Source organism: Eriocheir sinensis, unplaced genomic scaffold, assembly GCF_024679095.1.
Source record: "Eriocheir sinensis breed Jianghai 21 unplaced genomic scaffold, ASM2467909v1 Scaffold20, whole genome shotgun sequence".
In the NCBI taxonomy this organism is placed as follows: Eukaryota; Metazoa; Arthropoda; class Malacostraca; order Decapoda; family Varunidae; genus Eriocheir; species Eriocheir sinensis.
In genome coordinates this window covers 790,710-806,621 of record NW_026111406.1, presented here as the reverse complement: position 1 = coordinate 806,621, position 15,912 = coordinate 790,710, and the positions used below count along the sequence as shown (strand labels likewise).

Sequence of the window (15,912 nt, the reverse complement as noted above, 5' to 3'; positions counted from 1 at the left end):
AGGGCAAGCCTGTCACCCTGCGACAGGTTGGCGAGGCCACCACCAAGGGCGTGGTGACCGCCTATCCCGTGGCAATGCCCCTGAATGCCCTCCTTCGCCACCCAGACGTTCTCTCTGCAGACAGGTGCCTGACGCGAGACGGGCTCGCCACCAGACAGGTGATGATCACCCTGAAGGGGCCACTCCCGGGCTCCCTAGACCTGGGGAGCTGGGGGGTATTCTACACCCGCCCCTTCAACAAGGAGCCTCTGAGATGCTACTGCTGCCAACAATTCGGGCACCACCGCTCCCGATGCAACCGCCCCGCTGTGTGCGGCATGTGCTCCGGGCCGCACATGACAGAGGGGTGCTTGGAAAAATACAAGGCCGGGAGGAGGTGCAGGCAGGTTATCCGAATTGCAAGCTGCACCACCACGCCTGGAGCCACCGCTGCCCCACACGGAGGACTATAGTCGAGCGAGGCATCCAGAGGCAGGTGGAATGGCAGGCCGCCCACAACCCGTCTCGCCCTCCTTGGACCCGACAGTCCCGCTCCTGCTCCCGCCCCCGCCACATGCAAGCCCCTCCTGCTCCAGCAACGCTAGCATCCGAGGACCACTTCCCCAGCCTCCTTCCGCCACGCGCCACCAGAGCCACAACCCCAACCACAGCGGCACCACCTGCCCCGCAACCTCGTGCGGACGCCATCAAACCCTCCACCTCAACGCCTGCCTTACAACCTCCTCCTGCCTCCACCTCGGGCCCCTCGCAGTGGGCACTCCGTGCTCCCCGCCCATGGCACAGCGCAAACACCGACGGCGCAACTGTCAGTACCCGCAACGTCCGCAAGTTCCACCCCCAAGGTCAGTGCTCTTCACCAAGGACGCGCTGGAGGGCATGCTACCAAGCTTTGCCTTGGCCCTCACCACTCTACTACAGCTGACGCCGGACAAGGCAGCGATAGAGGTAATTGCAAATGCGACCGTGGCGGAGCACTTTCCGACAACTGCAAACACAGCTCCAACACCGGCAGCGCCTCAAGAAATACGGAGCCCCGCCTCTCTTCCCGCCGAGCCCATGCCGACCGTTACCCCCCTCCCTCACCAGGAGGCTGTGATGGACACCGACGCGCCCAAGGCTCCCGCCACCCAGAGCTCACCACCGGGTCAGACATCAGTCACCTTCGCCATCGGCCGCTCCCCACCACGGTCGCACGTCCCGGTGCAAACAGTCCCGCCGCGCTCCCGCATCACACAGCCCAAGCGGAAGGTGGAGCAGAGGCGCCGCGGCCCTGCGCCCACCCTCACGACGGCCCCCGTGTCCACCCCGGCGGCGTCCGTGAGGGGCCGCTGAGCGTACTACAGTGGAACGTCTGTGGCGTGCGGGCATGGTCCACCTCCTGCGAGCTGCGCTCGGCACCGGCGGCTTCGATGCCGTCCTCCTGCAGGAGACACTCCTGGGTGAGGGCCAGTCGGTGAGGGCCTGTGTTGACTACGGGACGCCATGCCTCATTACGGTGGACCCTGCTGCACTCCAGCCTCTGGAAACGGCCCAGAATGCGGCGATCCGCACCATCCTAGGGGCCCCTCGGTGGACCAAATGCATATGCTTGAGGGCGGAGTGTGGATTAGCACTGTTGCCGCGAGGGTCAATCAGCTCGCCGTCGGCCACCTGGCAACGCTGCTGCGCTGCAGGGGATCGGGACCGCTGCGGGAACAGGCCCTCCATCAGGCCCCTCTCCTCTTTCGCAGGAAAACGTGGGCGAGTGTATCAGCGACCAAACTCAGGTCCACCAGCCTCTCCCGGTGTTTCCTGATGGCCCAAGTTCTGCCCCACCCTAGCTACACCACACCTCCCCCGTGGGCACCAGCCACCTTGACGGCCACCATCAAACCACTTCCTGTGAAAAAGGCCCTACTGACACCGCACCGCCTAGCGCGGGAGGCCAGGAACAGAAAAACGGAGGCAGCCCGGCCCATAGCAGGCACTGGGGCTGTCGGGGTGGCATTCATCACGGCGGGTCACGCCGAGATGGTCCGACTGCCTGACGGCTCCTCCTCAACCCAGGCGGATCTTGAAGCGCTGAACAGGGCGCTGGGACATGCAGTTGAGTGGGGCAGGGGCCCGGTCCTGGTACACTGCGACTCGGTGCCGGCCATACGATCGCTGTACTGAATGACAACGTCTCCCTCCTCACGGGCATCCACGCCCGGTTGCAGGAACTGGGAGAGCAGGCCGTCAAGTCCATTTAAACTGATTGCCCAGCCATGTAGGCGTGTTGGGCAACGACGCTGCTGACCGCGCTGCCGGCGAGGCCACCCTGCTGCCCAACGTAATATGCCCCGTTTCCCCGAGCGTGTCTCTGCTAAAGCGTGACATGGCGGCCCATACCTCGGTGGGTGTCGTTCGGACCCTTGCAGAGGCCTTGGTGGCCGGCTCACCGTCTGCGCACTGGTATGCCTCGGCGACGGGCGCCGGCAGCCGTCGCCACCCATTAGGCGCCCCCAGGTGAGTGGCCTCCAACCTCCACCGCCTGCGCCTCGGGTACCGTTGTGCCTCGCTCCTGGACATCGACGACCCGGTCCCGGTGGAGTGCCCTTACTGCGAAGAGGAGGTCCTCCAGCCGCTCCTCCACTACCTCCTCGAGTGTAGGGGCACACGCAATCTGCTCCGCAACCCAGACGGGCTGCCGGCACCGGAGCTAATTATGGCCCTCAGTGACGAGGCCCTGGTGCGTGTAGTCACGACCTGTGAACCCCCGAGGTAAACCCCCCGATCAGACTTCGGCATTCAGCTCACGGGCCGTCAAACTTGACAAAGGCCCGTATCCTCCCCAAGGGATTAAAAAAAAAAAAAGTGGCGGGTATTCGCTCTCCGAGCCCACAGCAGAAGCGCAAGTCCACGCCCCCACCACTCACTGTCGACATATCTGGACGCGGCAAGGGAGGAAAGATGAAGGGGAAGTCAAAGTCCTGCTCCAGCCGTGCCGGCCTGCAGTTCCCCGTGGGCAGGATCCACCGTCAAGCGAGGATGACCCCACGGGTCCACCTCGCCTCCGTAGAAGGGCCACCCGGCTGCTCGCCCGAGGCCGGGCCGCCTTCCTTTTAAGATTAACCCCTAAGAAGGGGAACGGGCCTTTGTCTACTACGACGGCCCGTCGCAGTTATGGCTGGGGCTATATGTGCATACACGGCACGCCGCGCCCACGTGTGCATGTACATATATACATACACACGCGCACACACACGCCGATGTACGCACACATATAGATAGTAAACACCCCTTACCACTAAGTGGGCTGGGGCACAGGCGCACCAGGCGTCCTGTAGCTGACTTAAAAAATACAATCACGCACATACTCACACACAAACACCCACACATACATACACGCACTCTAACACGCCCACATATACAGAACAGAGAGCCTACCTGGGCGGCTCATATGCCCGCACTAGGGCAGTAAGCGCCCTGTCGTCCAGGGCCCCCACCAAGGCTGGCGCTGATAGCCCCTTCCGGTTGGGAAGCAGGTTGCGCGTCGCACAGCACTCGAGGAGGTAGTGGAGGAGCGGCTGGAGGACCTCCTCCTCGCAGTAAGGGCAGACGACAGGGGCAGGGTCATCAGGGTGAAGGACTGACGCACATTTGTAACCGAGACGGAGGCGGCGGATGTTGGATGCCTCCCGTCTCGGCAGGTTTGGCGGGGGCTGGCGGGCGCCGGTGTTAGTGGCCGGCGAGTACCAATACGCGGACAGCGAGCCCGCAGCCAGGGCCTCCTCCAGCTCCCTGACAATCCCAGCAGTAGACCGTGCGGCCATGCCCCTCTTCAATTGTGACAGGCTCACAACAACAGGCCGCGTGACAGCAGGCAGGAGCGTTGCCCCAGCAGCAGCGCCATCCGCTGACTCGTTGCCCGCCACGCCCGAGTGGCTGGGCAACCAGTTAACGTGTACTGGGCGCCCTGCTCCCCTCAAATCTGCCAGCCTCGCAAGGATGGAGGTGAGGAGGGACACGTGTTCGCGCAGGGGGTCTTGTAGTAGAGAGCAGATGGCAGGGACTGAATCGCAGTGGATCAAGACAGGGCCCCGACCCCCCTCCACTGCATGATCCAGAGCCCCGCCAATGGCTGCCAGCTCAGCCTGAGTGGATGAACATCCGTCTGGCAGGCGAAATATCGCGGTGACCCCATCGCACACAAAAGCTGCGCCGACAGCCCCCGTCTGGTGGTTGACGGAGCCGTCCGTGAAGTACACGGAGGCTCCAGGGTGCGCTGCTTCCCGCTCTCTGCTGTCTGCCTCCCTGGCCAGCTCCAGAGGGGTGAGGAGGGCCTTCCTTTTGGCGAGCGGCCGTATGGTGGCTGTTAAGGCAGGCGGCTCCCACGGGGGGCGGGCAACGTAGGTGGGATTGGGGGGCATCCACAGCCGTCACAAGGGCGTGGGGGAGTCCGCTACTGCGAATCGTGGCCGCCGCCACAGTCGCCCACGTTCTCTTGCGGAGCAGGAGGGGGTCCTGCAGGAGGGCCCGCCCGACGGAGGCGCGGAGCTGCTCCGCCCCCATGCGTCTCAGCAGCGCCGCCAGATGCCCCACTGAGAGTTGGGTGACTCTCGCGGCGACGCTGCACACGCGTGCCTCCGCCCGGAGGCACACGCATTTCGTCCACATGGGGGCTCCAACGATGACGCGGAGGGCGGCGTTTTGAGCTGTCTCCAGCGGCCGAAGCGCCGCCGGACCCACCGTCAGCAGGCACGGCGTCCCGTAATCAATACAGGACCGAACGCCCTGGACGCAGAAAGTCCGCAGGACCCTGTTCCCAGCCTCACCCGCTGTTCTGCCAAGGGCCCTCATCACATTAGTGCGCCGCCGTACCTCGTCCCGCACGCGGGCGATGTGCGGCCGAAGGACAGACTGGAGTCAACAGTGACCCCGAGGTACTTATAAGTGTGCAGCCACGGCACGGGCGTACCCTCGAGGTCGAAGGGCTCAGGAAGGTGGCCCTGGCGAAAGGCCATGGCCCTTGTCTTTGTCCTGTTGACGACCAGCCCTAGGGCGGCGCACGTCTGTGTCAGCCGGCGGAGGAGCTGGCGGGCGCAGGCCACGTGGTTGGAGCCCCACACCACATCGTCCGCATACGATAGGACTCTGGCGTTTCCGCTCGTCGGAAGGGATGTCAACTTCTCGACGAGCAGATTGAACAGCACGGGGCTCAGGATGCCACCCTGAGGCGTGCCGTTCTCAAAAGTCTCTATCGCGGACGTATGGCCCTGAAATCGGACGGCCGCTCTCCGTCCCTCCAGGTAATGGCCCACCCACGCCAGCAGGCGGCCACGGACGCCCCTTTCAGCTAGAATGGAGAGCATGGCTGGGGCTGAGGCGAGCTCAAAAGCTTTCTCGAGGTCAATAAATACCACCACCGCCCGTCTCCCCAGGACACCAGAGAGGAGGGTGGAGATGCAGTCCCTGGTGCCCCTGCCCCGGCGGAAGGCAAAGAGGTGGTGAAGGTGATGGAGGGGGCCCATCGCCCACTGAAGGCGCGGAAGTAGGACTCTCCATACACTTGCCGAGGCAGCTTAGGAGGGAGATCGGGCGATGTTGGAGCCCGTCTCCACTCTTGGGGATGGGGACGATGGTGGCCGTATTGATGGCAGCGATAGCAACGGAGGGGCTCGGCGTTGAAGGGGCGCGTGTAGAATACGCCCCAACTCCACAGGTCGAGCATGCCTGGCAAGGGGCCCCTCACCGAGATGAGGACCTGCCTCGTGGCAAGGTTGTGGCGCGTCATACACCGCTCCGCCGTGACGACGCTCGGGTGTCGGAGGAGAGCCTTGAGAGGCATGGCAACCGGGTAAGTGGTCACCACCCCCTTGGTGGTTGCGTCGCCCATCAGCCGCAACTGCATCGCCTTCCCATGCACCGACGTGGTGTCCATGAGAGCACGGAGGGCTTCCTCGGAAGGCGGGATGACCAGCACGCCTCCGTTCTCCAGGAAGCGCATCTGGAAGCGGTGCCCGAGTTCCTCCTCCAGGGCCTCCGCCATATCGAGGGCAGTCTCGAAGCCCGGTGTAGGAGGGACAATAACCTTGGGTCTGACAGGGGCCGTAGCAGCTTGGCGGGCAGCAGCTTGCTCGGGATGCGAGACTGCACCGAGCGGGGTGGCATGGGCAGCGGCGGAGGCAGGTGAAGGAGCAGCGGTGGAGGCAGTTGAGGTGGCAGCAGTGAGGGCAGTAGCAGTAGTACGGGGGAACGGCGTCGGTGTGAGCCGCTGGGCAGGGTGGGGGTAGCAGAGGTGCCAAGTGGCGAACGGGAGCGGGAAGGCGAAGGTGGCGGAGGTGGGTGGGAGCGGTGGTTACGGTCACGCACCTTTCCTACCACCCAATCCTCATCAGAAGAGTCGAGGAGCGGGATAAGGGCCGCCTCATCACTCTCACTCCCCGACTCAAGGCGTAGCTGCTTATCCGCAGGCGACTCGGAGTCGGAGCTCTCCGAGTCGCTAGCGGGGCGGACACGCTTGTCCGTAGACATCCTAACGACAAGACAGCACAACGGCTGGAACACAGCTAGACATTTAATACAAAATAAAAAAAAAGGGTAACAAAAACTATCCTACGAAGAGCCGGCTGACCTACGGCAGCGGAGGGCTAAAGCCCGCCCACCCTCTAAAGGGCTCGGTAGGCTCCGCTGTCGCCCCTTGCGGGTCTTGGGGGACCTAACAAGAATCCTGTTTTTTCCTCTAACCACCCTATTATCCTAAGGGGCCCCCTCGTGGCACTGCCCTCGGGGTTCGGCGTCGTACTAAACCAGGGTCTAAGGCTCAAACACACAAGCAAAAGACAAAAAAAAGCACAAACACAGAGCAGCAGGAAGGCTGCAGTCGCGTGTAACGAGCGACGCGTGACCAGTGACACGCAGACAGTGTACATTGGCACGGCAGAGCGCGGAGCAGGGTGAAGTGTGCAGCGCGGGGCAGGAAGTCGGCGTGCACAAGGTGGAAGGCGCGTGGTAACGCTGGCAACTCCGGGGAGTGAGTAACACGTAGTCAGGGAGCACTGACACGGTGACTCACAGCCTGGCAGTAGCAGAGCAGCTCAATCGCTCGCCCGCGAGAGCTGTTGCTAGAAGGTGGGGAAGAGGTGTACACGCTGCCAGGTCCGGGAACCCAATGCCGGTTTTTTTTATTTTTTTTTTTATTTTATTTTTTATTTTTATTTTATTTAGAGAGAGAGAGGTGAAGGAAAGAAGAGAGGGGTGAAGAAGGGAAAGGGGGAGAAGAGAGAAGTACAGAAGGAGGTAGAAAGATGGTGGGCGTCCACCTGACAAGGACATATTTATTTATAGTTATATAATTTTACATGTTGAATTGACATATATATATATATATATATATATATATATATATATATATATATATATATATATATATATATATATATATATATATATATATATATATATATATATATATATATATATAGTTATTTTATAATTACACAAAAATGAATTTGATAGTTGTAGGTGTTGGTGTTATGTAGGAGGTGTAGGTATACATTTTGTGTGTGTGGCGTGGTGTGGGTGTTTTGTTGTTTGGTATCTAGCTAGCTAGGTGTCGTCAGGGAGAGATGAGGGGTCAGTGAAAGAGCGAGGTGGGGATGGTGTTGAGTGCAGCCAGGCTGCTGGGGAATGATTGGTGGTAGCGGCGAACGTTATGTGCATTGTCAGTGAGAGTGGTGAGGTAGGGTAAGCGGAGTGACTCGAGGCGGAGCCATGTTTTGACAGCTCGGTCGTGAAGTCTTACGTTAAGGGGGAGGGTTTTTGTGGCAGTGTGTATTTCCTCTGTGTTCATCGTGAGCGGGTAGTTTTGGTTCGTGGCGAACCGGAGTGCTTTATATTGGATGCGTCGCAGCTTCCCAAGCTGGGTGTTGCTTAGTGTGTGTATGGGGATTGGGGGGTTATCAAGGATAGGAAGGATAAGGGTTTTCACAAGGTGGAGTTTGATTTTCGGAGGCATCAGTTTGAACCGGTACAGCCTCGTGAGTTGACTGTTTGACTGTGCTGGACATGCTTGTGATAGCCATTTGTAGATATGTGTAGTCCGAGGATCGATCCCCGTTGTTGTGTGTCATGTATATCTGTTGCGGTTAAGAGTTGTTCGTTGTTTCGGGATCCAAGTCTCATAACTGAGAATTTTTGTGTGTTTGTTCGGATACGCCATTTGGACTCGTAGGCGTTGAGGGAGTCGATTTCCCTAACTGTAGGCGCCTGAGCCATCCGGATGGACCTTCCGGGGTATCCGATTATTTGATTGACGTCGTCGGCGTATGAGATGTTTATGCCGCGACGTGTGGGAGGGGAGTCTCTTGTGTACAGTGTGAAGAGCGTGGGGGACAGCACACTGCCCTGGGGGACACCGCAGCCTAGGGCAAAGCTGTCGCCTAAGAAGTTTCCAATTCTTATCCTAGCCGACCGGTCATCTAGAAAGTCGCATACTAGCTTCTCTAGAATAACAGGAAGTCCGAGGTGTAAGATTTTGTACTTCATCCTTAGGTGACATACTTGATCGAAGGCCTTGGTGATGTCCCGCTGGACGATATGACACTGCCCCCCGTCCGCTTTTTGCTGAGCGACAGTCTCGCTCACCAGAGCGAGGGCATGCGTGGTTCCTCGTCCTTGTCTAAAACTAAACTGTAAATCGTTGTGAATGTCAGAGTCTTCAAAAAAGGTCCTGCGTCGGTGGTTGAGCACACGCTCGAATATCTTCCCCGGCACCTCGAGGAGAGATATCGGGCGGTAGTTGGAGGGGTAGTGGGGGTTTTTACTCCCCTTGGGAATGAGTTTGAGAGTGGCATTTTTAAACTTATCAGGAAAGTACTCCGCTGAGAGGGAAGCATTAAATATCTGTGTCAGGTACCTTACTCGCCCACGCAAGAGGAACCCTTGCCCGCACATCTTCGGATGGGGCAATTGTATACTACACGGACGGATCTGTTGACCGAGAGAGAGGCAGAACAGCGGCGGCCTTCGTGAGCGGCGAGGAGACACACGGTTGGCGGACCGGCGACCACTGCTCTACCCTTCAGGCAGAGCTAGTGGCTCTCCTGACAGCGCTCCAGCACGCCCTACGCACCGACAACAAGGACATCAACGTTTACACTGACTCGATGACAGCACTTCAGACGCTCAGACGAGACAGGGTACGTGACAACATCAGACTGGTGACCATGACACTAGACACTCTGGCACGCCTGGGACGCGACGAGCGAGCCGTGACGTTCGCCTGGATACCCAGTCACGTGGGTGTCCCGGGCAACGAGGGGGCGGATGCAGCAGCCAAGCAGGCGCTGGACCAGGACCGGATCGCGATCGAGGTCCCTGTTCGCTTACAACAGCTAAAACGCACAGCGAAGAGGACTACAGGAAGGCGCGCGCTCGCGCTAGTGAAGGACGCTGAGGCAACCTCAGCGTCCCTTCATTGGTACGCCAACGCCACCGGCTACGAGACCGTTCCCCTCCCCTCCTCCTTAGCGAGGAGGGATAGGGTAATGATCCACAGACTGCGCCTCGGCTACCCGACCGTTCGCTCCCTCATAGCGGACTACGAGGGCGAGTTGTGCCTGCACTGCCTGGAGGATACGGATGACCCCCTCGTCCACTACCTCCTGGACTGTGCGCAGACAGGCCCGCTAAGGACGATGGCGGCCAGGAGGGGTTACACCCCTTGCGGAGAGAGAAGAACAGCTGCAGCAAGGATGGTACGGTACCTGACGGACGACCTCGGGACACTCACGAGGTTCCTCAGACAGAGAGAGCCTCCACGGTAAACGACGATACAGCATGACTTTTTTTTTTTTTTTTTTTTTACCTATCTATTTATTTTAGTTTTATTTACTTATTTATTTATTTATTGATTGATTTTTATTTATTTTATTTTATTTATTTATTTATTTATTTATTTATTTATTTATTTATTTTATTTTTTTTATTTTTTTGTTATTTATCTATTTTATTTATTTGTTTATTTTATTTATTTATTTATTTATTTTTTATTATTATTATTAACATCATTACTATTATTAATATTACTATTATTTTAATTTTTATTCATTTATTTATTTTTTTATTTATTTTATTGTATTTTTTTTATTTATCTATTTAGATATTTATTTTTTATTTATTTATTTATTTATTTATTTATTTATTTATTTATTTATTTATTTATTTAATTTTTTTTTTCTTCTCCCAAACACCTTCGACTATACTTGCGTGGTTCGAATGACCCACTTTAAACAAATGATCCCTTTGCTATACAAAGGACTCTTCCAACTGTCACTTACTGTTCAATCTTTCGGTCTCATGCAATCCCCTCCGTTCCGCTCACCTCCTGTGGCTGGACCCCACCAAAAAGGTCTGTTTCTACTGCCTCCCACTTTACTTGCGTGGTTCGAATGACCCACTTTAAATAAATGATCCCTTTGCTGTACAAAGGTCTCTTCCTCCTGTTATCTTACTGTGCCACCTTTTACCCTCATAGAATCCCCTCCGTTCCGCTCGCCTCCCTCCGACTATCAGGGCTGGACCCCATTTAAAGGTCCCTCCGCTATACGAAGTACTTCTCAAACCATCCACTCTGCCAAATATACGTACAAACCACTGTCGCCCTCTGACTTCCTTAATTTCAAATATTCACACCTTTCAATCCTTGGGACCTGAAGTGGGTTTTTTTCGGTCGCTCATGGTACGCTGCGCGCTGGCCTTTGGGGCCGTGCTGGGTGCGGGTCTGGCATTTTTTGGGCGTGACGCGTCCGTGGCTTAGAGAGATCAAGAGAGAGGCGGGCCAGCCAATGGCATATAGCCCGCGAGGGCTAACAACCCTCGAAATTTAAAGGAAAGGAAGGGCAACCCACACCATTGGAAGCTTAGCAGCGGTCGAGGAAGGAGCTCCTCTCCTCCTCTCCTCACCTGACTCACCATGACGGACGAGGAGGACGGGACCATCGGAGCTGAGCGTCCCGGCACCAAAGTGTCCCGCTAGGGAGATGGAGGTGGACCCACCACGGCTGACGAGGAAGGAGACGGCAGCGGTGACCGCCGAGGTGACACCCCCAGTAGTGTCCCCGGAGTTACAAGCGCCAATGAAAAAGAGGACTAGGGACCAGACACAAGAGACGAGTGACGCGGCGACGACTACAGAGGAGCCAGCATCCTGCTAGGCTAGCTAGCAAACAAACCAACTAGCTAGCTAGCAAGCAAACAAACAAACAAACTAGCTAGCTAGCAAATAAACTAACTAGCTAGCTAGCAAACAAACAAACTCACTAGCTAGCTAGCTAGCAAACAAACTAACTAGCTAGCTAGCAAGCAAACAAACAAACAAACTAGCTAGCCAGCAAACAAACAAACAAACAAGCTAGCTAGCTAGCAGACAAAATAACTAGCTAGGTAACAAACAAACAAACTTACTAGCTAGCTAGCTAGCTAGCACACAAATAAACCCAGTAGCAAGCAAACAAGCTAGCTAGCAAACAAACACACTCACTAGCTAGCTAACAAACAAACTAGCAAGCTAGCAAGCAAACAAACAAACTAGCTAGCTAGTAAACAAACAAACAAACAAGGTAGCTAGCTAGCTTTATTTTTTATTTTTGTTGTGCAAGACCATAGGTAATAGTAGCTGTATCTACAAAACGATTGGTAATAGGATTATCTGTTACTCAAGCAAATGGTACAAATAAATAATTATCCTTGAACAAGTTTGTTTTTACATCCTGTGCATATGGGAGGAAAAATGAAATCTAATAGCCTTTTATCAACTCTTTCTTAGTTACTGAACTATTATAATACCTACAAACAAAACATATATTTTTATTATTGTATGTTAGAGGTATAGAGGGAATTATTTGCTTGCTAAAACTTTTATTCTAAGAATTTACCTCAAAAAAATCGAAAAATTTCAGAGTTAAAAGCGTAATGATTACCGAAGCAGAAAAATCATATAAGATATATATTCATAACTCCCGTAACACCTATGTGTGAATATACTGCTCCTGTATGGTTTAGGGTAGTAAAAGACATCAAAGATATAATCAAGAGAGAATCATACAATGTAATAAACTCTACTCATATACTGGCCAAAGAATATGCTAAAGATATTTCTCAAGAAAAAAAAAATCAATCCTTATCAATGGCTTTTAGTTGCAGCAGAAGAGCAACTAGTGGGGTCCCCCGTCCGCTAGGGGAACCTACGGCGGAGCTATGTGCGTGGGTCTCCTTAAACTTTTTATTTTTTTTATTATTATTATTTTTTTTTTTTGTTTGTTTGTTTTTTGTTTTGTGTGTGTAATAATAATAATAATAATAATAAATAAAAAGTTTAAGGAGACCCACGCACATAGCACGCTTCTGCTGTGGGCTCGGAGAGCGAATACACGCCTATTCTTCTTTCTTTCTTTGGGATTTACCACCTAGAAGGGGAACGGGCATGTGTCGGTATGACGGCCCGTCGCAGAGGGGAACCCGCCGCTGGCGTGCGGCGGGTGTGGGGAAGCCTCCGCCACCGCAACAGCCACGAGTAAGAGCCGGCGAGCAGCGACGGAGGCACGGGCTCTCTGGGCAGGCGCCCAGCAGACACCCGTATCTGACACGTGCGAGCAGCCGACTGGTCGACTTGACCACTTAGGGGTGGCCCTAAGCGAGGATGACCCCACGGGTCAACCTCGCCTCCGTAGAAGGGCCACCCGGCCGCTCGCCCGAGGAGTGCTGGCGTTCCACTGCCCGCGCCCTTCTTCTTCTTCTTCTTCTTTATTTTCTTCCCTTTCGGGGAAACGGGCCCTTGTCACGATGGACGGCCCGTGAGCTGAACTGGCGAAGGTTTTTTTCAGGAGGTTCATCTCGGCGGTTCACACGTGTTGATAAGATGCACCAGAGCTTCATCGCTCAGGGCCATGATGAGCTCTGGTGCCGGTAGGCCGTCCAGGTTGTGGAGGAGATGTCGTGTGCCCCCACACTCGAGGAGGTAGTGGAGGAGCGGCTGGACGACCTCCTCCTCGCGGTGAGGGCACTCCACCGGGGCCGGGTCCTCTAGGTCCAGGAGTGAGGCACACCTGTACCCGAGGCGCAGGCGGTGGAGGTTGGAAGCCACTCGCCTGGGGGTGCATAATGGGACAGGGCGGCTGCCGGAGCCCGTCGCCGAGGCATACCAATGGGCAGACGGTGAGCCGCCCGCCAGAGCCCATTCAAGGTCCCTTACGACACTTGCTGAGGCATGGGCCTCCATGCCGCGCTTGAGCTGAGACATGCTCTGCGGTACGAGGCATGTTACAGTGGGAAGCAGTGTACCCTCGCCGGCAGCACGATCAGCAGCGTCATTGCCCACCACGCCTGCATGGCTGGGCAACCAGTTAAAAAGGACATGACGGCCGGCCCTCCCCAGCTCCTGCAGCCGTGCGTGGATGCCCGTGAGGAGGGAGACGTTGTCGTCCAACAGGTCCTGGCACAGCGATCGAATGGCCGGCACCGAGTCGCAGTGTACCAGGATCGGGACCCTGCCCCCCTCAATCGCATGTCCCAGTGTCCTGCTGAGAGCTACCAGCTCTGCCTGGGTGGAGGAGGAGCCGTCGGTCAGCCGGAACACGTCTGTGTGGCCCGCCGTGCAGAAAGCAGCCCCAACAGCCCCAGTGTGGTGATCGACGGAGCCGTCCGTGTAGTAGACGACTGCACCGGGCCGGGCCGCCCCCGTCTCTCTGCTCCTGGCCTCCCGCGCTAGCCTCTGCGGTGTGAGCAGGGCCTTCCTCGTCGGCAGCGTTCTGATGGTGGCCGTGAAGGTGGCCGGTGCCCACGGGGGAGGTGTGTTGTAGCCAGGGTGGGGCAGGTCTGGGTCCAGCAGAAAGCATCGGAGAGGCGGATTGACCTGAGGTTCGCCGCCGCCCACGTTTTCCTAATGAAAAGGAGAGGGGCCTGATGGAGGGCCTGCTCCACCGAGGCCCTCAGCGGCTCCGATCCCCTGCGGCGCAGCAGTGTCGCCAGGTGGCCGACGGCGAGCTGCGTTACCCTCACGGTGACGGGGCTAAGCCGTACCTCCGCCCTCATGCAAATGCATTTCGTCCACCGTGGGGCCCCGATGATGGTGCGGATTGCCGCATTTTGGGCAGTCTCCAGAGGCCGGAGAGCAGCAGGGGCCACCGTCATGAGGCATGGGGTGCCGTGATCAACGCAGGCCCTCACCGCCTGGAGATAGAACAGGCGCAGGACTCGGTCACTGGCACCTCCGGCAGTCATCGCCAGGGCCCGCATGATGTTAGTGAGGGTCACAACGGTGCGGCGAAGGTGAGCCGGGAATCCAGGGTGACGCCGAGATATTTGTAGGCGTGCACCCATGGAATCGGTGTGCCGTCAAGCTCGAAGGCCTCAGGGAGGAGACGGTGATTGATGGCAATTGCCTTGGTTTTTAGGCTTTTGATCAAAAGGCCTATCGACGCGCAGGTCTTTGAGAGTCGGCTGAGGATACGAACTCTGTCCTCGTTGTTCGGCCCGGAAACCACTATGGCCACGTCGTTCGCGTAAGAGGACGCGTGTGAATCTGCTCTGTGGCATGCTTGACAATTTTTCTGTCTGCGGACGTTCTACGTCCAGGGCGTGAGATCCTGTATAGACTACGGGACTCCGTGCCTGCTGACAGTGGGTCCGGCGGCGTTTACGCCGCTGGAAACTGCTCAAAACGCCGCTCTCCGCGTCATCGTCAGCGCCCCATGTGGACTAAATGCGTGTGCCTTTTAGACCCTTCTTTTCTTGTATTAAATCAATTCTTTTTATCACTCATTAATTACTCAATAAATGATCTCACCGTCTCGTATCCTTGGTAGCGTGATCCGGCTTAAGTTGTTATTGGAGACTAGTGTTCGGGGATAGACAAGGGAAAATATAATTTACATTTATTTAAGATTAAGTGAAAATAATTGCCTTACGCAATATTCTATGCTCAGACGATCATAACACTCTGGCATATTCAGCAATGGATACAACATATGACAAACGACATGTCTTAAACATAATACTACAATATGTGCTCAGTTGTTGCCAATAATAATAACACTCGTCGTTCCACAAGCAGTGGTTTGTATCTCTGCTTACGTCACAATCATTATGTACTCTCTTCACAAAATTCTAATAACATATTCCTATAGTATAATCTACTACAATTCATGGAAACACCCAATTATACCACACGCTGTGGTTTCCATTTCTGTAACATCGCAAACAAATAATCACTATCCTGTACCACTCACATTCCTACTACACATTTCCTCACAATATAATCTCCAGGACAATACAGTCGGTTTCCTTAGATTCTCGAATTTCTACTCACGATTAAGATCACAACAGCCATTCTCGGCTGAGTGAGTAGCAGGTCTGCTTGAGGCGAGAACCAAGCTCGGTCTACCTATATCACTGATTTCTAGGCCACATTTTTCTTTGCTTTAGGCGGACTTACATCCTTGACACGCCCTTAATTTTCTACATAACCAATGGCCAATACTTCCTGTCACACTCATCTGCTCGCTCATTATGTTGTATTGTTTTACTTCTCCTGCTATTCGTGAGTCAGTCTTAAGACACTCCCACAGTGATTTTTCTGTTAAATTATTGGCTCATAACATGTCGCCACAACTGACGTCACAGGTCAGAGTCTTTTTCAATGGTTGTTCACACTTTCTGACCACGCCCACTGGGCATCTGTTTTCTGTATTTGAGTCTGGGTATCTGTTTTCCTTTACCCTCGTTGTTTCCTCTCTTTGGTACTTGAGATGCTTACACTGTTATATATGTCACTTTTTTTGTTAGTGTTTGTCCTGTCAGATGTCTACACAGTTGTATACCTGCCTTTCCTCTCTGGGTATCTGTTTTCCTTTACCCTCGTTGTTTCCCCTCTTTTGTACTTGAGATGTTTAC

At 55.1% G+C, this 15,912-nt stretch overlaps 1 protein-coding gene across 1 annotated transcript; it reads left to right on the top strand.

The window, feature by feature from the left end:
* Positions 1-480: 480 nt before the first annotated feature.
* On the top strand, positions 481-1,332 carry LOC126990783 (proline-rich protein 36-like). Its single transcript, XM_050849429.1, has one exon. The coding sequence runs from the start codon at positions 481-483 to the stop codon at positions 1,330-1,332; it is 852 nt and encodes a 283-aa protein (XP_050705386.1).
* The last annotated feature ends 14,580 nt before the right edge of the window (positions 1,333-15,912 follow it).

Bases quoted from the DNA above. Each gene is read 5' to 3' on its own strand.
- LOC126990783 (XM_050849429.1), top strand. From the start codon at position 481: ATGGCAGGCCGCCCACAACCCGTCTCGCCCTCCTTGGACCCGACAGTC.